The sequence below is a fragment of the Plectropomus leopardus genome, chromosome 16 (genome assembly GCF_008729295.1).
Source record: "Plectropomus leopardus isolate mb chromosome 16, YSFRI_Pleo_2.0, whole genome shotgun sequence".
NCBI lineage: Eukaryota > Metazoa > Chordata > Actinopteri > Perciformes > Serranidae > Plectropomus > Plectropomus leopardus.
In genome coordinates, this window is record NC_056478.1 from 17171463 (window position 1) to 17195364 (window position 23902).

General features: G+C 38.3%; 3 protein-coding genes and 1 long non-coding RNA gene across 8 annotated transcripts in view; 1 reads left to right on the forward strand and 3 right to left on the reverse strand.

Moving 5' to 3' along the window:
• The window catches only part of eif2s1b (eukaryotic translation initiation factor 2, subunit 1 alpha b), a 35000-nt gene extending 24694 nt beyond the window's left edge, over positions 1–10306 (reverse strand). The window contains exons 1-8 of one of the 2 annotated variants that reach the window (XM_042502877.1): positions 10139–10303; positions 8586–8828; positions 6725–6804; positions 5501–5652; positions 5276–5382; positions 5042–5139; positions 4725–4868; positions 3294–3906 (exon numbers count right to left, since the gene is read on the reverse strand). In XM_042502877.1, the coding sequence (XP_042358811.1) occupies positions 3781–3906; positions 4725–4868; positions 5042–5139; positions 5276–5382; positions 5501–5652; positions 6725–6804; positions 8586–8826 (948 nt within the window). In that variant the 5' untranslated portion in view covers positions 8827–8828; positions 10139–10303 and the 3' untranslated portion in view covers positions 3294–3780. Of the gene's footprint in view, positions 1–3293; positions 3907–4724; positions 4869–5041; positions 5140–5275; positions 5383–5500; positions 5653–6724; positions 6805–8585; positions 8829–10138 lie in introns of those variants that run through there. The other variant, XM_042502879.1, reaches the window with a different exon arrangement.
• Positions 10307–10361: 55 nt separating this feature from the next.
• On the forward strand, positions 10362–15103 carry atp6v1d (ATPase H+ transporting V1 subunit D). The gene is made up of 9 exons (XM_042503214.1): positions 10362–10593; positions 12584–12701; positions 12794–12873; positions 12962–13029; positions 13112–13156; positions 13233–13336; positions 14303–14369; positions 14447–14525; positions 14640–15103. Exons 1-9 carry the CDS (start codon positions 10553–10555, stop codon positions 14782–14784), a joined length of 747 nt encoding a protein of 248 aa, XP_042359148.1. The 5' UTR covers positions 10362–10552; the 3' UTR covers positions 14785–15103.
• LOC121955321 lies at positions 11333–14495 on the reverse strand. The gene is made up of 4 exons (XR_006106626.1): positions 14440–14495; positions 13219–13346; positions 13093–13136; positions 11333–11808 (listed from the first exon to the last, which is right to left on the reverse strand). It is a non-coding gene; the product is annotated as an uncharacterized LOC121955321 (long non-coding RNA).
• The window catches only part of pals1b (protein associated with LIN7 1, MAGUK family member b), a 28199-nt gene continuing 19191 nt past the window's right edge, over positions 14895–23902 (reverse strand). For 2 of the 4 annotated variants that reach the window (XM_042503213.1, XM_042503211.1), the window contains exons 9-14: positions 22608–22676; positions 22352–22423; positions 19955–20116; positions 19260–19462; positions 18931–19041; positions 16941–17935 (exon numbers count right to left, since the gene is read on the reverse strand). In XM_042503213.1, the coding sequence (XP_042359147.1) occupies positions 17759–17935; positions 18931–19041; positions 19260–19462; positions 19955–20116; positions 22352–22423; positions 22608–22676 (794 nt within the window). In that variant the 3' untranslated portion in view covers positions 16941–17758. Of the gene's footprint in view, positions 14964–16940; positions 17936–18930; positions 19042–19259; positions 19463–19954; positions 20117–22351; positions 22424–22607; positions 22677–23902 lie in introns of those variants that run through there. The other 2 variants (XR_006106625.1, XM_042503212.1) reach the window with 2 other exon arrangements.

Below are 23902 nucleotides of genomic sequence, written 5' to 3' on the forward strand. Positions count from 1 at the left end.
ATGTCGAAAAAAACGACCAAAAATCCAAGACTATAGTAAGGCAAAAATGTCAAAATTTGGCATGTCCCAAAAACTGTTGAAAACAGCTTAAAACAACTTAGAATAGCCTGCCAAGACACGCCATAGCAAAGAAAGTTGCAAAAAAAGCCAAAAACAGCATAATTTGGCATGTCGAAAAAACAAACAAAAATCCAAGACTATAGTAAGGCAAAATGTCAAAATTTGGCACTCCCCAAAAACTGTTGAAAACAGCTTTTAAAACAGCTTAGAGTAGCCTGCCAAGACACGCCATAGCAAAGAAAGTTGCAAAAAAAGCCAAAAACAGCATAATTTGGCATGTCGAAAAAACAACCAAAAATCCAAGACTATAGTAAGGCAAAAAAGTCAAAATTTGGCACGTCCCAAAAACTGTTGAAAACAGCTTAAAACAGCTTAGAGTAGCCTGCCAAGACACGCCATAGCAAAGAAAGTTGCAAAAAAAGCCAAAAACAGCATAATTCGGCATGTTGAAAAAACAACCAAAAATCCAAGACTATAGTAAGGCAAAAAAGTCAAAATTCGGCACGTCCCAAAAACTGTTGAAAACAGTTTAAAACAGCTTAGAGTAGCCTGCCAAGACACACCATAGGAAAGAAAGCTGCAAAAAGAACCAAAAACAGCATAATTTGGCATGTCGAAAAAACGACCAAAACTCCAAGACTATAGTAAGGCAAAAATGTCCAAATTTAGCATGCCCCAAAAACTGTTGAAATCAGCTTAAAACAACTTAGAATAGCCTCCCAAGACACGCTATAGCAAAGAAAATTGCAAAAAGAAACAAAAACAGCATAATTTTACATGCTGAAAAACAACCAAAAATCCAAGACTATAGTCAGGCAAAAATGTCCAAATTTGGCATGCCCCCAAAACTGTTGAAAACAGCTTTAAACAGCTTAGAATAGCCTGCCAGTAGAGTTTTATCAGAGAATATTACAAAAAAAAGCCCAAAACAGCATGAATTGGCATGTCAAAAAATCGACCAAAAATCGAAGACCACAGTAAGGCAAACATGTCAAAATTTGGCATGTCCCAAAAACTGCTGAAAACAGCTGGAAACAGCTTAGAATAGCCTGCCAGTAGAGTTTATATCAGAGAAAGTTGCAAAAAAAAGCCAAAAACAGCATAATTAAGCATGTCTGCCGTTTTTGGCTTTTTTTGCAACTTTCTTTGCTATGGCCAGTCTAAAAAAAAGACCAAAAATCCAAGACTATAGTAAGGCAAAAATGTCAAAATTTGGCATGTCCCAAAAACTGTTGAAAACAGCTGGAAACAGTTTAAAATACCCTGCCAAGCCACACCATGGCAAAGAAAGTTGAAATAAAAGCCAAAAACAGCACAATTTGGCATGTCGAAAATATGACCAAAAATCCAAGACTATAGTAAGGCAAAAATGTCAAAATTGGAGGTGCCCCAAAAACTGGAACATCTTAGAATAACCTGCCAAGACACGCTATAGCAAAAAACGTAAAAAAAACAAAAAAACAACCAAAAACAGCATAATTTGGCATGTCCAAAAAATTGGCAAAAATCCACTTGGCCATTTTTTGACATGCTTTACTTTCAACTAAATATGTATACTATAACACATCTCTACAAGATATTAAATGCTGTTTTCAAGCATTTTTTGGAGCAGTCAAAATTTTACTTTTTTGACACATTATACTATTACCTTCTTGTGCAATTTTTTGGACATGATAAATTATTAGGTTTTTGACCTTTTTTGGCCTTAATTCCCACTTTGTACACTATGACACATCTCTACAAGCTATTATATGTGGTTTTAAAGCATTTTTTTGGAGCAGTCAAAATTTGACTTTTATCGCCATACTATACTATTGCCCTTTTGGCCATTTTATTGGACATGCTAAATTATGAGGTTTTTGGCCTTTTTTGGCCTTTATTTCCACTTTTCATACTATAACCCATCTCTAAAAGCTATTATATGTTGTTTTCAAGCATTTTTAGGAGCAGTCAAAATGTGACATTTTTACTATACTATGCTGTAGCCTTTTTGGCCATTTTTTGACATTCTAAGTTATGATTTTTTTTGCCTTTTTTTGGCCGTCATTTCCACTTTTTATACCATAACAGATCACCACATGCTATTAAATGTCCCTTTCAGCCATTTTTAGGAGCAGTCCAAATTTGACTTTTTTCATCATACTATACTATTGCCTTTTTGGCCATTTTTTGACATGCTAAATTATGACATTTCTTTCAACTTTGTATGCTATGAAATGACTCTACCAGCTATAACATGTTGTTTTCAGCCATTTTTGGGGCATGTGAAAATTTGATTTTTTGCCAATCGATACTATGCGATCTTTGGCCATTTTTTTGACATGCTAAAGTATGATGTTTTTGGCCTCTTTTTCAACCTTGCATGCTCTGACGTGACTCTACAAGTTATAATATGTTGTTTTAAGGCATTTTTGGGAGATATCAATCTTACATTTTTCGCCATACTATACTATGCGGTTTTCTGCCATTCTTTTGACATGCTCAATTATGACGTTTTTAGCCTTTTGTGTTCAAACTTTGCATACTATGACGCAACGCTACATGCTATAACATGTTGTCTTAAGCCATTTTTGGAACATATCAAAACTTGACTTTTTTCGCCATACGATACTTTGCAGTTTTAGGCCACATGCTAAATTTTGACTCTTTTTTTGTCGGTTTTTTTTTTTCGACTTTATGCTATGACGCGACTCTAGAAGCTATAATATGTTGTTTTCAGCCATCTTTGGGACATGTCAAAGTTTGACATTTTAAGCCATACTATACTATGTGTCATCATGTTATACTATGTGGTTTTCAGCTGTTTTTTATACATGTTTGTACATATTTTTAAATATTTTGACATACTATACTATGACAGTTTTAGTCATTTTTTACGACATGCTATATTATGATATTTTTGGCAGTTTTTTTCGACATTCTATACCACAGTGTATCTCGTCATGCTATACTATGTGGTTTTCAGCTGTTTTTTGGAAATGTCATGATTTGACATTTTTCGACATTCAATGACGTATTTGGTCATTTTTTCAACACGGTATATGATGACGTTTTTGGCCGTTTTTTCAACATTCTATACTATGATGTTATTTGACATGCTATACTATCTGGTTTTCAGCTGTTTTTTGGACATTTCATATTTTGGTTGCTAAATAGCAAAAATAACTAAGTATACAATCTATGTTAACCATTAATTGCAACCACTTGTATAACACTACACTGTTAAAGACACATTGAGATCAAAAATTCCAGAACTTTATTGATGCGGTGTGAGCTAAACAAGAGCAGGTCTTGCAAGTAAAAACCTTTAAACTGGAAGAAAACAGCACACGGTCACCTCTGACTAGTGTTGAGACAGACGAGCCCATGCACTCCCTGTTAAATCAATCACATCCAGAGATGAAGCGCCACCGAAGACACTGGGCTCTGAAGCAAGAGGTAAGTGAAGGCCACTGTTTTGTTTTGTTTTTAGATTTGTGTATTCAAATTGTACTTTAAAAATAGAAACTATATTGATGTTTAATTTGTAATTTATCTTCAGTTCCATGTCCGGATAAGAAGATAACTTTTTGTGTTACCACCTTGTGAAACAAACCTTGCTAAAGAACAAACAGGGGCATTTACCAATTAACTTTTAACAGCAGTTAATGTTCGCAATGTGAAGTTAACCCTTTTCTCCTTCGATGTTTATTTCTTGCAGCTTTCCTGCAAGAACAAACTCTAATCCTCTGCTTTGGCCTCCATCTCTTCTGCGTCATCGTCTCCATCAACCTCAGCATTTTCCCGCTCTAGCCTCTCCAGCTGCCGGGCGAGCTCTGTCTCATCCGTATCTGTCACAACCTTGGGCTGATAAGGTAAACGCAAGAACAGGACAAAACAGAAATTTTTGTAAGACGATATACTACACATGATTTTAGACAACATACTATAGTATGACGTTTTTTCATCGTTATGGATGACATACTATTTTATGACGCGTCTCGACATACTATACGACGTTCACTGTTATTTTTCAAACATGCTATATTATGATGTTTTTGGCCGTTTTTCTGACATTTTATACCACGACGTGTCTTGACATGCTGTACTACATGGTTTTCAGCAGTTTTTTTGACATACCATTTTCGTTCATTTCATTGACATGCTGTATTATGATGATTTTGGCTGTTTTACGACATTCTATACCATGACGTGTCTCGGTATGCTATACTATGTGGCTTTCAGCTGTTTTTTCAACATGACATATTTGGACATGTCATATTTTTTGATTATGTTCTAGCCCGCCATCTAACTGCTAGGAAAAAAGCTGGCCTATGGCCAGACTTACTTACCGACCCCCGACCTTTTGAGCAGTTTTTAGATATGCTACACTATGACTTTTTTCGACATGTTATTATTCTTTATGTTTTTTATTGCATACTATATTGTGAGATTGTTTAGGAATACTGTGAGTTTGTATGGCCCTTATGACATGGCTTGGCATTAAATTAATTGATAAAAATGTCATACTTTTATACATGGCCACAGCAAAGAATTGTGAAGCCGACAGTGAGGACCGCCGCTTTCTGGAAAGTTAAATACTGTATAACTAAAAGTTGAAACAGTTGTGTTGTCACAATGATTTGTTTTTTCTTGCCCCCCACAAAGAAACTTAAGTCACTAACCTCCATCTGGATGTTAAAGACACCTCTTTTCTCCTCAATCTTCTCCTTGATAGCTGCCATGGCCTGGTTAAGGACAGACAAGCCCTCTGTGCGCTCCAGAGTGGTCGTTGTCATCACGTAGCGAGGAGGAGCGATCAGATTGATCTGCCAAGAACAAACCGTACTTGTCTTAATTACGCTGCATCACAAGCATTTAAATTAACAGCCAATGTCCCAAAAATTGTGACTAAAGCGGTAGGTATTTGGTCATAGCGTTTGGTGTAAAGAGTCTTGATTTCACCATTAAGCACTAGATTTGTCTGCGACAGCAGCATTACCTTGATGGGCATAGCCTCTGTGGAGCAGCCAAGCCCGGCTCTCAGAGCTTCCTTCACGGCATCAATGCCCTCATATCCATAGCACGCAACCTCAATATCTGCACGTGGGACAGGAAAAAGATCAACAGATTTGTGATTGTAGGTCACATTTTCACCATGTTTCTTCATCCTGAGTCAAACTGGGAAGGTATTACAAAACAGAATAAACAATTGTATATTGGAGAATATCGTTACCTGCTCTGATTTTGACAGCCTGCGGAGTGAGTCGCCTGTTGATGTTATCAATCAGCACACTCCTCTCCTCCTCTGTTAACTCCAGCCCATCCAGAATTGCAGGATCTCTGCGGGAGGGAAGATATTGTCCATTTGATTCGACCTCGTTGAATAAAACCTTGTTTGAAAATGTTCTTTGTGTCTTAAGATATTTTTGTGTTAACACGAACACACAAAATCACTTACGACACAGCCTGTTTGAAGACATCATAAGCTCCGTATCCTGGTCGCTTGTATTTCTCATCAAACACCCAGGCGGTGCGCTGGTACAAGCTCTCTAGCTGCTCATCCTTACTGTAATCCAGCACCTCTGCCACGTGTCGCAGGATGCTGTACACCTGCAAACAGCAACCCGCATCAACTCAATGCAAAGACTGGCACAAAGGTCATCAAGAAGTTCATAAAACATCAATAAAAAAAAGACCCAGAGGGTACAGGAGTTTTTAATGTGTTATATGTCAGAAGATTAGGGCTGTCACGCTAACTGCTTTTGTTGTATAATATGTAGTTCCAGAAAAAATTGCAATAAACTTACTGGCATTTTGAGACTATTTTATGCCAACCACATAATGATCATATCATAATGCAAGTTTAATTTGGCAAGTTAAATTTAAAATTTAATTTAATTAGCAAATTTAATTCTCAATAATATTCAGACACTTGAAATGGAGTATTAAAAAACAACATATTTTGAAAAAAATGAAATACCACCTGTTACAATAATGTATTTATAAAATGATTGTACCTTTAAAAGAGTGAGTTTGAGACTTCATCCAAAATTTGACCAACAAAAATAAAAGTACGTGATGTCTTTTGCAACCAGTTTAGTGAAGCTCTGGGAACACCTCCTCTACCTCCATAATCCAGCCATGTGCTCCTGGTGATGGAAAGCCAGGGAGCCGGGCAGATTGCTGGCAGATTTACAGAGTGGAGGGTAAAATTGTTGGAGGGTAAAACGACAATCAGCACACTTTTATGCTTGTTGCCAGGGATTGGCAAACTAATGACAACTAGGACGATGCCTCTTTCACTCCAAAAGTGCAGCTCAGTCTATCGGTTAGCTACACTGTGTCATCTTTGAAGTGTTTTATTTTTCTTCTGACTCGCGCAAACAGGTGGGGTGGTGATAAAAACAAAAAGGGAGAACCACTGCACGTCTTATAATGGTCTGGAAGACCTTGCTGTTTTTTTCCAGAATAATGTTGGCTAAAATGTTGGTGACATGCTCAGAGAAACACAACCGACAATACTGAGGTCAGCAAAATGATCAAGGTCATGTCCATATATATGGTATGATAAGTCAATAATTATCAGGCTCACACAGGCTGGCAGTCCTTTCAATAATGAGTCATTTTTATAAGAACACACAAATGAAAAACAGAAGATGCTTTTGAGAACAATTTGACTTACAGTTTTAGATTTGGTGAATTTATCTTCACACTTGATGGCCTCCTCTGGTGAAACTCTTCTTTTTGATAAATCAATGTATCCTGAAGACAAAGTGGAGAAGAGATGCTGTGACATTTTTGTCATGGTGTGATATCCTCAGAACAGGACTGAATCTGAGCAGAAATTCAATTCAACTTTATTTACAGAGCCCAATAACACAAATCACTATTTGCCTCAGAGGGCTTTACAGCACACAACGTCTCTCTGACCTTGGACCTTCACAGCAGAAATGGAGAAAGTCCCCCCAAAAAAATCTTTAAAGGGGAAAATGGCAGAAACCTGAGAGATAGAGCAACTAACGAAGGATCCCTCTGCCTGAATGGACAAACGTGCAATAGATATAGAAATATAAACGAGTGCAGAAGGGGAAAGCTGTTAAAGTAGTTTCTGACAAAATTAATCCTTAAATGGTTAACTGTTTAATCAATAAGATAAAAAATAAAATAAGTCCCAAATGTAATGTTCAATCATTTATCATTGAACAGTTTTTGCTTCACAAGTTCACAAGTTACTGTTTTTCCATTACTATAAATCATAACACAACACTTAGACGGATAGACACTGATGTCCGAGGAGGAAAGCTTTGTTTTCAAAGCCTGCACGTACACTACTGTGCAAAAATCTTAGGCCACCACAGATTTCTTTGTTTTAGAAAAGTTGTAATGAGGACATAATGTATACAATTATTGCTTAGTCTGTTTATGAAGATACAAAGAATACAGAGAACATGTACAATGTTTTGAAACTGCAAAAAAGTCAAATCCAAATGGCTTCTTTTGACTGAGGTCAATATTTAATGTGAAACATTGAATCATACATCCATAACAAAAGGAAGCTCAAACAATCAATATTGAGCTTTGGACATGTCCTGCATGCTAAATACACCAGATTAGCATTGTAAATCTCATATTGCCTCAGAGTTCAAGACATGCTGAGTGGAAATGTCACAGTAAATATCTGCAACTTAAACCTGGTGAGGTTGTTTTATGCTAAAATATTTGCATTTTTAATACTGTATACTGGTTGTTTTTTAGTAACTAGACTACTGAGAAATAAATACATATGGTCATTGTAACCTAGCTAAAATAACAAAGTTTAAAGTGGCCTAAGACTTTGGCACAGTACTGTATATTCCACACAGAAGAACACAAAATGTATATAAAAACCCACACTTATACACACACGTGTGCGCACTAATACAAATATGCCTTGATATACACAAACACTGTCAAGATGTACAATTGTTACTGATAAGTTAATTATATTTAGTTTTTTTGTTGTTTTCCATTTTTTGCTGTGCTCTTTTGCTGTGTCGTGATTCCACTGGCCACTTGAGGTCTGTGGGGGTCTGATGGGGTTTTTGGTTGGGGTTCTGATAACCAAAAACAGTCTGATTTCTATTTTCTCGATGTACAACCTGCCTGTTTAAAAAAACACATTGAAGTATAAAAAAATAATTTGTCTCTTGCCATTTACTAACATCAATGTTTTTTTTGTGAAATAAGGTCCAATGACGGTCCACTGAGAGACGGATTTCACCTCTTTACACTACTTTAGTAACCATCACAATCTAAGTTAAAGAAGAGCTCTGCAGAATGTAAATGAAAATGGCATCTCTCCTTCCAGTTTATCTTGTAACTATATAGATCAAAGTTCAGGCTGTGGTGGTTTGGACATTGTGTCTCTTCCAACTGCCACTTTGACGCTGGCAGCCAAAACATTTTCTGTCCTTTGTGAAACCCCACATGCAGGCCCAGATCCAACACTGAACACAACATCAGTGACCTTCACCTCTGGTTAGTACCCTCCTGCCAGCACTCACCCTTCTCTTTGTCTACTCGGATGACGACCACGCATTCATTGCGGCCTATGCGGATGAGCTTGTTGATGGAGCGAATACGTCGACGAGACAGCTCACTCAGGAGGATCATGCCTTCGATGTTGTTGTACTCCAAGAGGCTGACGTAGGCGCCCATCTCAGCGATGGACCTCACGTTCACCATCACAACATCCTCCACCTCTGGGAACCGGTGCTGGTAAAATCGACAGCTGAGCCCCGGCATCGCTGAGAGAACAGAAACAAAAAGGGAGTGAGGTAAAACATTTAAAGCAAACAGTGTGGTCAGAAATCCTCCAAAATGGGACCAGCTGGCAAATTTAAGACAACCTGAGTCAGCTCATGGTAACTTTTACTCCCCCTGTAAAAACCGCAGTTAAATGTCAGAATAAAGGCTCAGTGTTTCTGGAGGGAGCTTTAAGTCTTAAGAAAATAGCCCTAATGATGCCACAGTGATGCAATGAATGTCACATTGTTTAGTCTGGAATTACACATTTTTGAACAGGATCCTTCAGTAACAAACTGGGTGTGTAGAGTTTTAACCATGTGGGCATTTACAGCGCAGGGAAGGTCTTACAAAAATACAATCATGAAGCATTATAGGCCTAAACTAAAAACCAGGATACTTCAGCCTCTGCTGTTAAGGTTTTGACCAAAAATTTTCCCTCAACTCTTTCGAGGACACACTAAAACACTGTGCGACCCCTTACAGGTCCAATTTGTAGGAATTTGATGTGTGGACCTTTAACAAATGACTGAGGAGAAATCTGGACCCTGAGGCTGAACCAGCTGGGAGCCACTAGCCTAAAAACCAGAGCTCTGCTGTGAGCCCTGCTCCAATGCAAGCTATTCACTTCAGATTTTGTTAAACCTATTTCAGACAGGACATTTTTGAAAAGCTTTAGTTTGTGACGCTGATAAATTGAATTGTGCTTTACTAAGAGCTGTGTCTAAAATGAGTGCTTCCCCAAAATATATGAATGTGTTTATACTATTTGAAGCCCACTTCTGAATATATACTGTAAAGTCCATGAATGACACACTGCTCCTGGGTGTTTTTATTTGTACTTTACGAGGTCAAATGTCGGAGTTAAACCGGAAAAGTATTAACAAAATAACTAGTGGAAGGTGAAGCGTAACTAAAACGAACCAAATAAACTAGCAGCGTAAGCAGGGGCAGTTATTTCGTATTTTAGGCAGTGAATGGGATGATGCAATGCAGACTAACGAGAAGCCCCCTTATGTTTTAGTCCAGAGCCAAAGCTGACATTAACAAAAGGAAACGGGCTAAAATGGTAACAGCGTGTTAACGGCGACTGTAGCTGGTAACTGTCATGAACTAAAATACCACACAATGAGATTTCAATCTGAATAGAAAACTGTTACTTTAACAGCAGCTAGCTTCAGAGCTAATAACCGGCTCACAGCTCACATGCGGCACATGTACTGCTGCTGAAGCTAACCGTTAGCTACCCAGCTAGCAACTCCGTCTGCTCACCACTCCCGCTAGAAAAACACCTTTATTGGTGAAAACTCACCTGTATCATGTGGTTACAGAACGATGCGCAAGAATAGTCCGTGTTGGATGTGTAAAAACGTCCGATTATATCTCCTTCTGGGATATTTTAAACGAACAATTCAGGGCCGTTAGCTCACAATCATGGGTGCGCTAATTTCACGACCCGGAAAAGATCGAAGCAGCTTTCCGTTGCGCGCGTGTGCAGAAGGCGATCACCTGTCACATGACCAGAGGCCAGCTGATCACCACGGAGAGAGTCGGACAAGATCACGACCATCAGCTCGATCCAGGCTGCTAATCCTGCACGAAAAACGCGTATTTTCTATGCTACATGCATCGTTTGATATTATAGAATAGCAGATAGGTTTTAGTGTTTATTTTAAGAAAACGGAAGTTAACAGAAGACCTCGATCATCGACCAAAGGACGAGAAGATGTCTGGAAAAGACAGGATCGACATATTCCCCTCCAGAATGTAAGCAGCTTGTTTGCTAGCTAGTTGCTAGCTCACTGTAGCCTCTCATCCAGTCATTATCATGCGGTTTTGTGTATTTTCCAGTTTCTAAAATATAGATTCCCTGCTGCTCAATCAATGAAGGGATCACAGTCTTTTGCTGCAGTGTGATTCAAGCCCAAAAATAGTTTATGACAGTGCCAGGTTACTGTAAAAGAGGAAGAGTCCTTTTGTCATGTGATGTTTCTAACATGATCCCAGTGTGAGCTGTCAGTCTGAAACACACTGACCTCCACGCAGTAAAGGTCTTCAGTATCTGATCAGTGGAGTCATTTTACCGCATTGATTCAATCATGAAAGCTCTGTTTAAGTCGTTTTGTGTGAGGGAGAAGTTTTAATCCTGGAGATTGTCTGTGTGTCTTACCTGTACATGGATAAACTGTTCATCAGTAAGATCAGTGGTTCCCAACCAGGAGTAGTTGTACACTTGAAGTGCTTTTTAGTTACCAAGGGGCGCAGAGTTTGTGGAGCGAGGCTACTATGAATAAATAGAAATTGTGATTTGGTAATATGTATCCACATGTCTTTATTTTGAAGGATAATCAACACACAAGTAGGGTTACAGATTGTAATACCAGTGTTTAGTGTATTTAGCAAAGCAAGGAACCAACGTTTATTTATATAGCAACCTTCGCAGACACCAGTTTCACAAAACCAAATAAAATTAAATAAAAACAAATGAGTTAAAAATAAAAGCCAGATAAAATATACAGTGAGAACAGATAAAAACAGGATTAAAACATACAACACTATATGCTGCCTGAAAACCTGTCTGAACAGGAAGGTCTTAACTGCTTTTTGAAAGACCCCACAGAGTCCAGAGATCTCAAACTAGCTGGGAGACTCTTTCAAAGCTGAGGGGCTGCAAACTGGAAGGAACGATCTCCGAGAGTCTTAAAATGTGTCGCAGGAACTCTTAAAAAAAACCTGGGAGGTGGATCGAAGGGCTCGACTTGTAGTGTGTGGGAACAGAGGGTCACTTATATAATGTGGAGCCTGGCCATGTAGGGCTCTAGAAGTGAGCAACAAGATTCAAAATCAATTGTGAAATTGACAGGAAGCCGATGCAACAAGGTTAAAATTGGAGTAATATGTGACCATCTGTTGGATAGAGTTAGGAGCCGAGCAGCAGCATTTTGGACGATTTGTAAACGGTGTAATGATGATTTGTTCAGGCTGTTAAAAAGAGAATTACAGTAGTCAAAACGTGAAAGATGAATGCATGTATTAGCATCTCCATTTTGCTTCTTGATACAACAGATATACTTTTATTTACTGTCACTAAAGTGCCTGATAGATCAATGTCACGTAATGCTGCGGTCCCCAACCTTTTTCTCTACGGGACCCCATTTCTATCACTGAGTAAACCATCTACCCCTGCCTAAATTACTCTTTTTTAAAAATATATATATTTCTTCTATTTTAATAGTGAACACAACTGAAGGCTCTGTGACTATAGCTTGTGTTCGTCTTCACTGTGCCTTTATCTTGTGAAGGATTTATTGAAGTTCATATTTGAAATGACAAATTTCAATCAGCTTTCGCCACTGAAATTAACGAGATTAACGAGATGCTGAAATAAAGACCTACTGTTTTTTAAAAATGTATTTATTTACTTATTTTTAAGTTGTTTTTTTTTCAAGTCTTACATAAAATCAAGAAGGTCTCTCAACCCCAAGGGGGGTCAGGACCACCAGGTTGGGAACCACTGATGTATCAATGACTTACTATGATCTGATTGCATAAGACATGCCCCAGTTTTCTGCAAACCTGAGTCAGTCATACACCCAAAACGAAGCCTAAAAGTTACAGATATATGATTTAAACAGGCTACAAACATTACAGAAACATCTAAAAAAAAAAAAAGAGACTAAGCCTTAACATCAGCTCCACCAAGATAGCCGTTGACTTGTATGACAAAATTCAAAATGTCTTTTGTTTGTGTTTGCAGGGCTCAGACCATCATGAAGGCTCGGCTGAAAGGGGCTCAAACCGGCCGCAACCTGCTCAAGAAGAAATCTGACGCCCTCTCCATGCGCTTCCGTCAGATCCTCCGCAAAATTATTGAAGTCAGTTGAAAACGAATTTGGTCCCTATGCCTTTATTTTTTAATAAATAAATGATTTTTGTTAAAGTTGAACGTTTTGTCTCTTTTCCTCAGACTAAGACTAAAATGGGAGAGGTGATGAGAGAGGCGGCTTTCTCTTTGGCTGAGGCCAAATTTACAGCCGGAGACTTCAGGTTAGAATCACAAAAAGATCATTTGATGCAGCGACGTTATGTTCTGTTTAGATGTATCTGTGACTCACATCTGTAATTTTGTCCACAGCACAACTGTAATCCAGAATGTCAACAAAGCCCAGGTGAAGGTCCGAGCCAAGAAAGACAACGTGGCAGGTTAGCCGAAAAAGTATCAACCCTTTAAATTTTTACAACCCTTTTGAAAAGACAAGTTCTTACCGGTTTTTCTTTGTTTTAGGTGTCACCCTGCCAGTTTTTGAGCACTACCAAGAAGGCGGAGACAGTAAGTTACGTTTAGATGAATTAGTTTTTGTGGTTATTGAATGATGGAGAGTTTTCACCCACGCTGTGTCTTCCAGGTTATGAGCTGACTGGTTTGGCCAGAGGAGGAGAGCAGCTTTCAAGGTTGAAGAGGAACTACGCCAGAGCTGTGGAGCTGCTGGTGGAGCTGGCCTCCTTACAGGTAGGGGGTGCTGTTACAAAAATACAGAGGGTCATTAAGGAGAATTATGTTGTTTCTCAGGTTAAATGTACGTTGATCAGACTAACCTGACTGATTATTTGGTGATCTGGTTAATGTAAAATAACATCTTTTTTCATCACCTTAATCCTTGTAAATGTGGGTAAATTTGCTTTATTTCTTTAAAAAACATGGGATGAAAGCAATGTGAAGCTTAAGAAAATGTTAACCCAAAATTAGCAAGAAATTAGTCAAAATTACAAGAAAATTACCTGAAAGTTAGCACAAAAAAAACCCATAGAAAAAAAAAGAGAAAAACCGATATGAACCTTGAAAAAACCCTTTTATTATTATTTTTATTATTATTTATTTTTTTTAATAGTATATATAGTTATTTCTTGTAATTTGCAGAACATTTCTTATCAAGTCACCATTGCCTTTTCCACCACGCTTTTAAAAGAAATTAAATCCATTAGCTCAGGGTTCAAAGGTTTAAATACTCGTAAAAGGCGTCTAAATGCAGCACAAGAAAATTGATGTCAGTCTAGGTTTCAAAGGGTTAATTATTGTTTTGAGTCTATCATTTGACTGTTTTGACAACATGAAGTCTAGGATGTCTGACTTGGTATAATTTACTTTCTTAATTTAAAAAAAAATATGAAACTACCTAACAGCCTACATTAATTATAAGGAGTTTCACTTCCACCAACTTCAACAATAAAACGAAGCTTACAAATTTATGCATAAATAATAATGATCCAATAATACATATTTATATTATAAAGTAACTATCTGAAAGGGACCATATAACAAGATTTAGTTTAGAATACCTAGTATATTTGATTTTCTGCTCCATCACTGGAAACTGGATGATTTGTAGTGAAATGTTAGTAAAATTATCCAATTTTTTTTCTGTATTTTAAGTTAAAAATGACTACTTTCTAAAAATGTCCTTCTTTCCGTCTGTAGACATCTTTTGTCACTCTGGACGAAGCCATAAAGATCACCAACCGCCGTGTGAACGCTATTGAGCATGGTAAAATCACACTAAACATACAGTTGCTGTTCAAAGAATTACAAAGCTCATCATTAAAGCTCATCCTTACCCTGCAGTGATCATTCCTCGCATCGATCGCACTCTCACCTACATCATCACAGAACTGGATGAGAGAGAACGAGAGGAGTTTTACAGGTAAAAATATATTCAGCGGTTAGATAAATCCCATTTTTTACATTTTAATTTGAACACCTTACACTTTCTAACCTTCGTTTGTTGCAACACTGATCATGTTTCCTCCTCTGCCAGGCTGAAGAAGATCCAGGAGAAGAAGAAGCAGCTTCGGGAAAAGACAGAACTGGAGATTGCCGCCCGTATGGCTACATTGGGTCCCATCGCGGAGCCCTCCAACATGCTGACAGAGGAGACGGATGAAGACCTGCTGTTTGAGTGAAGCGCTCCAGAAGCCGACAATTCACCGACTTCACCCAACATCCTATTTATTCTGTGCCTCTGAGGCCATGTCTATGTCTTCTCATGCAAGTGATGAAAGCTGTTTTTTGTGTACTTGTCTGTGATGATTTGTTCTGTTGTATCAGTGCCGGATGGTGCTGCGTGTTTCCAGATTTGTCACTGTACAGAGGAAAAGTGTTGTCACACTTGGCCGTTTACCCACAAGGGAGTCAGTATACTATTACAAAATAATCTAAACAATAAGAGTATGTTTACACATGGTTTGTGCGTGAAATTAAAGAAGCATTCCTGTGACTGATCCACTTGTATATATTTTAGGTTCCTCACAACATTAAGAGCCAATGCATGCTGTAACGCTTAAAGGCTGAATTTGGTATTTATCAACTTGGACATTATTTTCCCAGGTTTTGTTTTTTGTTGTTGTTGGTTTTTTTTTTGTCTAAGTGACTGATGGAGATTTTGAAATTGGAAGAACTGGGTAAGACGTGAAACAGACTGCAATGTAACATTATTTGGACAACTGCACACCATCATTTTACGTCCTCTTAAAAGAACTTGTTTTTGCCACTGATAAACTTGGATTATTCTGATAAAGTGTCTGATAATATAACCTATTCCTACAGAGACACACCTTTTAATTTAACCAGAAACAGCCCTAAAATCTATCGTCAAACCCACCAGACTCCTTTTAAACAAACTGTTATTTTAGTGTGTATAGAGACAACATATCTTCCCATCTAACTGGGTGAACTACTCAACCAAACCTGTTTTGGTGATTGTTGGAACAGTGGAAGCACAAAAAAGATGTTGTTTTGTAAGTTTGATTTTGTTTTCGTCAACTATGAAGGAAATGTTTTTTGCAATGATAACATTTAAATGGAGTCTGGAGTGTTTGGCCATGACGATTTTGGGGCTGTTTCTGGTTAAACAAAAAAATTCTTACTTAATAACAACAAGGTCTATCGCTGTAGAGATCCTTTACGTACTGCTGTCAGAAACTTAAAATAATGTGAGCAAAAGTGGCAAAAGGAAGCACTTTAAATGGGCCTTAAGTGACAGTTCACAAATGCCCTGAGTGTTTACATTTCAGCCTGTTTCGCCACAACTGGCTGCAGCCCTCTCACTCAATACTGGACTAACTTTCAAACCGTTGTTCCCTTTAGTCACTTAGACACAGAAACATGTGAAAATAGGGGCCAGGGAAAAAAAATACCAAAGGTAGGATTTAAGGTGTTTGTAGATTTCAAAGAGTGTGTGAGTCTGTGTCGTGGAGGTTGTTGTTACCTCATTTGAGGATGTTTACCATCGCAGCAGAAAACCCTAAAGTGACCCCGCTGTAAAATTGTGTGCAAGTCAACAAAGCCCCGCGCTTCATCCAAATAAAGATATCAATATCTAACCACTGTCTGGATCTCTTGTTAAGATTAGATATTTTACATGTTGCAGCAGTTTCACAATCAGTCACAGCAAGATGTCAGCAATATTGGTACCATGGTATGAAAACTGACTCTGTACATTTGCTTAACTATTGGAAAAAGCACAGCTGGACGGAGATTCTCACCATAATTTTTGTAATTTTCAAAGAAACATGAAAAAAAGAATGACTACTTCTCTTTTACAGTAACAGCACCATGATGTTGATATTTTCTGATGATCTTATCTGGTTATCTTTAGATGAAAATCTCATAAAGTTGCAACCCGACTAAAGAATTGCACTAGTAAAAATGCTAAGTGTACACTATGCAAAGGTTTAGTTTCAGGGTTGGTAATAAACAGCTGTTATTTTTTTTTTTTTTTTGGTATCAGATTGGCACTTGGCTGATTCGTACATTCAGGTATTAGAATTGGCACCAGAAAGGCAAAAATAGTACCGGTAAATCTCTTGCTTTTAGTTCCAGATGTAAAGAGAAAGGGGACTGGGAAAGAATGCAGGGATCAAATTTCAGCTCAGGGAGGAATGGAAGTCATTTTGCATCACAATGCTGCATTTAACACATTATTTTTAGCTGCTGTGGGGCTTTGAGAGGGTTGCATTAGGGCAAATTGGTGTGGCAACAGTATAACCAACTGATTTAAAAGTGAAATCAATGCATTCATAACTTGTTCACACATGTATTTGATTTTATTAACACTTTTCCAGAATTGTGCTTATGATTTAACAAGTAGCTACCCGGCAAAGAAGCAATACTGTATTTTTTTGGAATAACACTAACCGATAAGCTGTTTTTGGTGATACAATACTGGTAAAAAAAAAAAAAATCTCTGGAGTACTTTGTAGCATGATATACTGACAGTAATGATAACCAGTTGAGACAATACTGTAGATCTGAGGTCTGATATCACAGCGTAAATGAGATATGAGACAATGCAAAATACTGACACTGGTGTGGAGGACGTACCTCAAACTGTGCAGCTTACAGCAGATTTTTCTTCTGTGTTTCTGAGTGGAAGACGTCACACTGCAGTGCTTCTCTTCTGTTTGGTACCTAAACAGTTTTTGGTTTTCTGCTTTATCAAGAAGCCATTTCATTAGAGTGACAATAACACTCTCCCAGTCGAGTGTTTGTTTTGTTTATCACACACAAACAAAATGTAACAATAAAATATTTTATCCTTTTGTCTAGAAAATATATATTTACATTTATAAATAACTATTAAGAATAGGATAGAAACATTTCTATGTCTTTGATAAATGATTTTGCATAAAACTGAGAACAATAAACAAACAAAAAAAACTCACAAAGACACACATAACCAACATAAAGAAATGTAAGAAACTTGAGTCCATCCCTGCGACACGCGGTAAAGATCACCTCTTCTATAAACAAGCAGAATGTGCAAGTAAAAATCCAGTGACAACCAGCACTGTCCAGCCTTTTTTTAATCTCCAGGAACATTCATGTGTGTTTTACTCCTCCTACCCTGAGGCTCCCTGCGGTGAGACCCTGTGACCTCTAGCACAGCCAGGAGGTGGGCACCCACTGTGGCTCAGTGTCCAGCTTGTCTATCAGCCTGCGCAGCTCGTGGAAAGCCTGGTCTGGATCCATGTTCACGATGGTTGCATCAAAAAAGTGGCCGAAGTTGTGCTCCATCTCACGGGCCTTTTCAATAACCTCTTTTAGCTCCTCAGGCTGTGAACAGAAAACAAGACATTGCTTTTTAGAAGTGGTGACTCCTCTATAACGACTATGCTGCGTTGGACACAATTCTCCCATGATTTCACGATACTGCAGTATTAAAAAAAGTGATCTCTCTCAGTCATCACTTATGACCCTCTAGCAGTTTGTGGCAGCGTCTGTGTCTGCAGAAACTCTGCCCTCTACCTGGATTTTCTTATTTTATTCTTATGTTAGGTTATTTGGGACTTTTATAGGTGTCAGCCTTTGGGTAGTGGTGTGTGGCCCCCGCAGCCAATAGCAGTGTGAGGTTGTAACTCTAAAAAAACGTAGTAACCAGCTGTCTCCTCTGCTCTGTGGATGCGAGCTGCGGGTCTGTCTGTTCGAGGGCGAGGTTGAGCCCCATACACGAGCATGTATTTCAGCTGAATTTACACAAAATTTGGCAGCACCGGACCTTCCTGCAGGATTGTGTGACTATGTGGGTGTATTTATTTATGCTTTAGAGTGAAATTGCTGTGAAACAAACAGAGAATAACTTTTTGTTTCTCTGCCTTACTCTCCTTTACCCCGTTCCCTCTCTTCATTCACACTTTAGCTCGCTTGACCGCGTAATGCTTTCTCAGTCTCTCTCAGTAAGCAGCAAGTCCTGCACAGTATGCCTTTAAAATTGTTTAATGACTTCAGATATTTACAAAACTGAATTTGAGAAGTTTAAGACTTTTTAAGGGCCTGCAGACACCCTGTTTAACAATCAGTTTCTACAGTTTCTGTCCTAATAAAGATCTTGTGGGGTTGAAACTGGAATAATGGCTTTTAATAAAAACCTCTTTCTTTGATCTGCCTCAAAATGCCTGTAGAACAATTTTTGCGCTAAATTTCAAATACTTAATTTTGCTTAAATATGTTGCCTTTGTTATGCAAATAACTGCATGCACAGTGTACAAACTACAACATTTACAAAATGAATATTAACTTCTATGTTTTGAAATACTGCATACAGTGGGTACCTTTGGTGTTTTCCCCTCTGCAGCCAGTAGGGTGCGTAGTCGTTCCTGAGAAGGAGGAGCGATGAAGATGACATATGGCTTGAGGTTGGAGGACCTCAACACCCGCAGCGACTGATAAGAGGAAGAACAGGAACAAACAAATATATGAAACGAGACCAAAACAGACTCAAAATATACAATAGTACAAAAAACAAGTTCAGATTTATGTTCAGGATATGAAAAGGTGTAATTATGCTCTGGCAAAACCACACTGGTTGCAATCAGGACAAAGGAATGAAATGTGCTTTATAATTAACATGTTAGACAGAAACAATGTTGTAGTCTCACACCCTTGTGTGGAGGCAAAGCAAACAGATGCGTCCAGAGTTGATGACATGTCGGACGGAGTCTGTGCTGGTGCCGTACAGGTTCTTCTCGTACTCCCCCGACTCGATGAACTTCCCTGCTGCCAAGTCGGCTTCAAAGGCAGGCCGGCTCACAAAATGATACTCGCGCCCGTTCCGCTCATGTATCCTTGAGTTTCTGGTTGTGTCTGAGCCATGGAAAAGAAGAGATTGATTTGATTTTTTGCAAAAAAAAGGCATATTAAAAATAAATGGTAAGTTAACCTCTTGGAACTGTAGCAAAAGGTTTGATTTTGATTTTTATCAGAAAACTATATTCAGTATTATTAGAATTATATATTTAAAATTATGTTAGAGAAAAAAAATATACCTAACTTTTTCAATTTTAAGAGCTTTTTCTTGAAACAATTTTTTGCATGTTTTTTTGCCATGTCTTGTTAAGTTGCTTATTGCTCTCTTCGCATGATTTTCAAGATATCAAACCAATCTGCTCAGGTTTCAAAGGGTCAAATCTAACATTGACATTGACATTTGAGAATTTGTGCAGTCACACTTGAAGAAAGGTGATGTTTTATGTCAGAACCCAAAACACATGTTGCATTCTTCATCTGAAATCATAAATTGTTGATGAATATGTTGACACTGCCAGGTCTCCAAGCTTTGACAAAGCATGAACTTACGTGGGACAGCAACCGCAAACTTTTCCGGTTCAATGGCCAGCAGCCTCCGACGCAGCTCATCGTGGCCGCTGTTTGTCGGGCCAATCAGAGAGATGGGGCGTTTACGATTGGCAGGCTGGTGATAAAGCGACATCTCCTCATAGGTCAGGATGTCATCGTAGTCTAAAGAGACAGTTGGGGAGGGATTAAACAAACAACCTTGACTAACATGCCAAATCCTTTCTAGCTCTCCGGCTGCTGTTCTGTGACTAACTCTGACCTTTGACCTCTTTCTGGAGGCAGGAAAAATACTACACTGTTATATTATTGTTCCTGTGTTTGTGTGGATGGTTTGTTCTGTTTGTCTCTGATAAAAATGTCCTGCTTCATATCCGACCCTCTCAGCTACACATGAAATCACTGTCTGCTTCTGTTTCCGCTGAGCAGCTCGACTAAAGCGGTGTGTGTGTGTGTGTGTGTGCGTGTGTGTGTCTGAACATCTATGCGTTTCTTTGTGTTAACTAACAACATCACACATCCTGCCAAGCCATTTAGGCACCTGCTGGGCACCTGTTGGTACCGCCTCTGATCCCGTCTGTGAAGACAGGACTAATCTGACCTGTGACACACAGAGTCTGGACAAGCTGCTGCAAGAGGGGAGAGATATGTCAACTCCGGCTGGCGTGTGAGGATAACACCAACAATGGGCCTCATGCAAGAACATATTCATAAACAGATTTTCTCTAACTTTTGTTCGTTAGGACTCTTACCAAGATGGGAAATTCACAGGCCACAATTTGTTGCCCAGTGCAAGGAAAAATAACTTACATTTGAGGAAACGCATGAATATCATTTAATTACATTTACATGATGTTTCAGATCAGTGATAATGACTGGATTATTAATTTTCAGGGATAAAGAAATGCTACTACATTGGGTCCATTGAGCCTACCTACTGTAATTCAGTTACTGTGTCCCTCTGCTGACCAGAGCTGGAATGTAACTTAGTACATTTACTCAAGTACCGTTCTATGCAGTTCTGTAAGAGAACGCTGCTGAAAGAGGTCCAATGTGTGGACGCTTGAAGGCTGCCCAAAGTAGACACGCACTGCTAAATACATACTCTCACTGCTGCTAAATACAGTTTTTCTCCATTTCTTTGGCTCATTTCTTAAAACAGAAATAACATTCTCAAAACTCCAGTTGCATTTTTTAAAATAGCCTATATGGTTCAGCACAACACCTTAGCTCACCTTCAAAAGGTGATATATCACCCAAAACAGTTAACAGTTATGCTTCAAAACTAAACCATTGTCTCATAGGAAAACTCAATGCCCCAATATTGAGAAGTTCCTTTGGCATAATATAAACATTACTGGCCAAAATGTTTAGATGTTTTGTCAGTGTGGCAGTGGACCCTGGAAATATCCTTAACATCCACATTTCATTATGGTCCATGATTTTCATTGACACTGGATGGTTACTTACTAGAATGTTTTTTTGTCTTGCTCACCAAATATCCTTGTGCATCAGACTAAAAATGAAGATTTCAACAAACACACACTGCCATGGAAATTGTTACTGTATTTTCAATCAAGTAAAGTAACTGCTGTACTTTTAAATAAACAGAAAATATACACAGCACAATATACTGTACAAATATCAATACAAAAACAAGGAAAATAACACATAGCTTACAAAGTAAAAATACCTGGCCAGGTTCCTCCGTGTTCAGAAATGACCAATTCTGCTGTGGTCAAGCTCTATACGTACATGTTTGCAACACTGATTCTCATGTGTAGCACCTGTCAGCTAACTGACATAATGTGTGATTGGTGATCTGAGATGTGGGAAACTCCCCCTTCATTAGTCAAGTTCAGGTTTCACCTGACAGACAATGCCCCGATTTAGCAGATGCTCGAAGGGATCCACATTACTGTGATGTTATTCATGGTATATTTGCCTGACAGATTTTGACATCTGAATGGACTGTTGTGCATGTGATGACTTACACAATGAAATTACGTCTACATGTTTTGGAGAGTACAACTATTTCACTGAGAAGCAACACAATCAGTTTTGATCAGCAAGATATAGTCATCTGTTAATTGTGCCAAATGTTGACAAGTGTACTTATTCATTTTTAAAGATTTGCTAAGGCATTTGCAATTTGTTGGAAAGAATGAGAAATTAAAATCTGTTGTGAGCGAGTGCCCAGTGGTTTGGGGGTTTGCACGAGTTGTTATGACAATATTAATTCCGACTGGAGAAATGAGCCAAAGCAACAGAGAAAACCTGCAAGAAGCAGGAGTGGTTTCTTAACAGTGGTTGTTAAGGGAAAAAGGATTACATTCTCAAACCAGCAAAAACACTTTTTATAAGCTCCTGAAGAGACAGACACAAAGAGTGAAGTCTTACCAGTATTTCTGCTGATGGTAGACGTGCTCTTCTTCCTCTGTTTCTTGCTTTTCTTTGCATACCAAAGCTTCCCTGGAGACACAACAAGTCAAAACTGTTGGCTCTAAAAGGGGTTTTATCATTTCACTTTGTTACAACCACCTAGACACCACAGATTCTGTCTGTATGTGAGTCAGATTGGAGGCAAAATGTTTGTAAATTATAGTTGTGTTTTCTCACCACATAGTGTGTGTTTCAACATCTGACACTATCTCACCTTGGTGCTCTCGACTCCTGTCCGTTAAAGTTTTCTTTAAGGTCTCTCTCTGTTGCTGGAAGCTTTTCCCTGAAGAACAGAAAAGCAAAGATGAGCAGATAATCTATCCAAAACTGTAAATATAGATACACAAATAGTGTATTTCCATTTGAAAATCCGATGTTTAAATAAAAATGTGCATTTTAATGAATTTGAACAGTTTGGTTTGGCTCAGTTTGGTGTTGAATAAAATGTCTCTATAGATAGTTTATTAATAACATGCGCAGTTGCATACACTGGACCACTACACTCAGGAGCTGAAAACTGAAAACACTACCAACAAGTCTAAAGCTTTTAATGGCCTAGAATTGTTTTTCATAATCTTCTAAGACTTTCTACACGTGTTGAGCAAAAGGCAAAAATAAGGGCCGCTTTCCATTTCCAGTACTTAACCTCATTTTCCTCCAGCCACAACAGACGTGGGTCGGAGAATAATCGCAAATAATTCTCAGGTGTTTGTTTTAATCTGCTTGACGTGGCAGATGGGTGGTGCTTCTTGCCAGGATACTTGTGCCAGGTCTGTTATTAGTCACAGACAACTTTCAAGTACTTTACTGTGACCGTATCCACAAGTGCTACTTGGGATGGAATTAATAATCAACTTGGCATGTATAATGAAAACTCCTGTGAGGTTTATGCAACACTGATACATTTGTATTAAATATCATTTTTGTTTGAGTCATGAATTTTACTTACTAATATCTTTTTTAAGACAAACGCCATTTAGATTTTTTAAATTAAATGTAACTTATGAAGGTCTAAACATTAACGCAGATGCATATCCTTTATGTTCTACAGACTGTTAACTTTGTAATTGTTGTTTTTTTTTGGCAGCTCAGTCTTTTGCCAGTTTCATTACTGAATGATGATACAACACAATGCTGTTTGTGATGACTGCAGGGATTTAATTAACTCAAGAAAACTTCAGTACAGTGTACAAACAATTGCGGATGACATATTTTTGTCAAGATTCCTCTTATTATGTTGACCTAAATGTGTGCACTGGTTGGATAATTTCTAATGAACACATTTATTCTAAGTATTTTGCATTATCATGTATTTGCATATTTCTGTCTCTCGTCTTGTTTGTACTTGCAGATGGAATGCTTTATCCATCAAGTGACCTTGAAAACAGACCTAGTCCTCTGCCGTCTGTTCTCAGTATAATATAAGGTCAAAAGACCCTCATTTGCATGCAACTCAAATTTTGTTGGATCTTTTTTCACATTTTTGAGGCATCCATTTTGCACAGGCTC

Excerpts from the sequence above, each read along its gene's own strand:
- atp6v1d (XM_042503214.1), top strand. The coding sequence starts at position 10,553 with ATGTCTGGAAAAGACAGGATCGACATATTCCCCTCCAGAAT. Across the intron at positions 13,337-14,302 it reads TGGAGCTGGCCTCCTTACAG|ACATCTTTTGTCACTCTGGA; the intron begins GTAGGGGGTGCT and ends TTCCGTCTGTAG. Across the intron at positions 14,370-14,446 it reads TGTGAACGCTATTGAGCATG|TGATCATTCCTCGCATCGAT; the intron begins GTAAAATCACAC and ends CTTACCCTGCAG.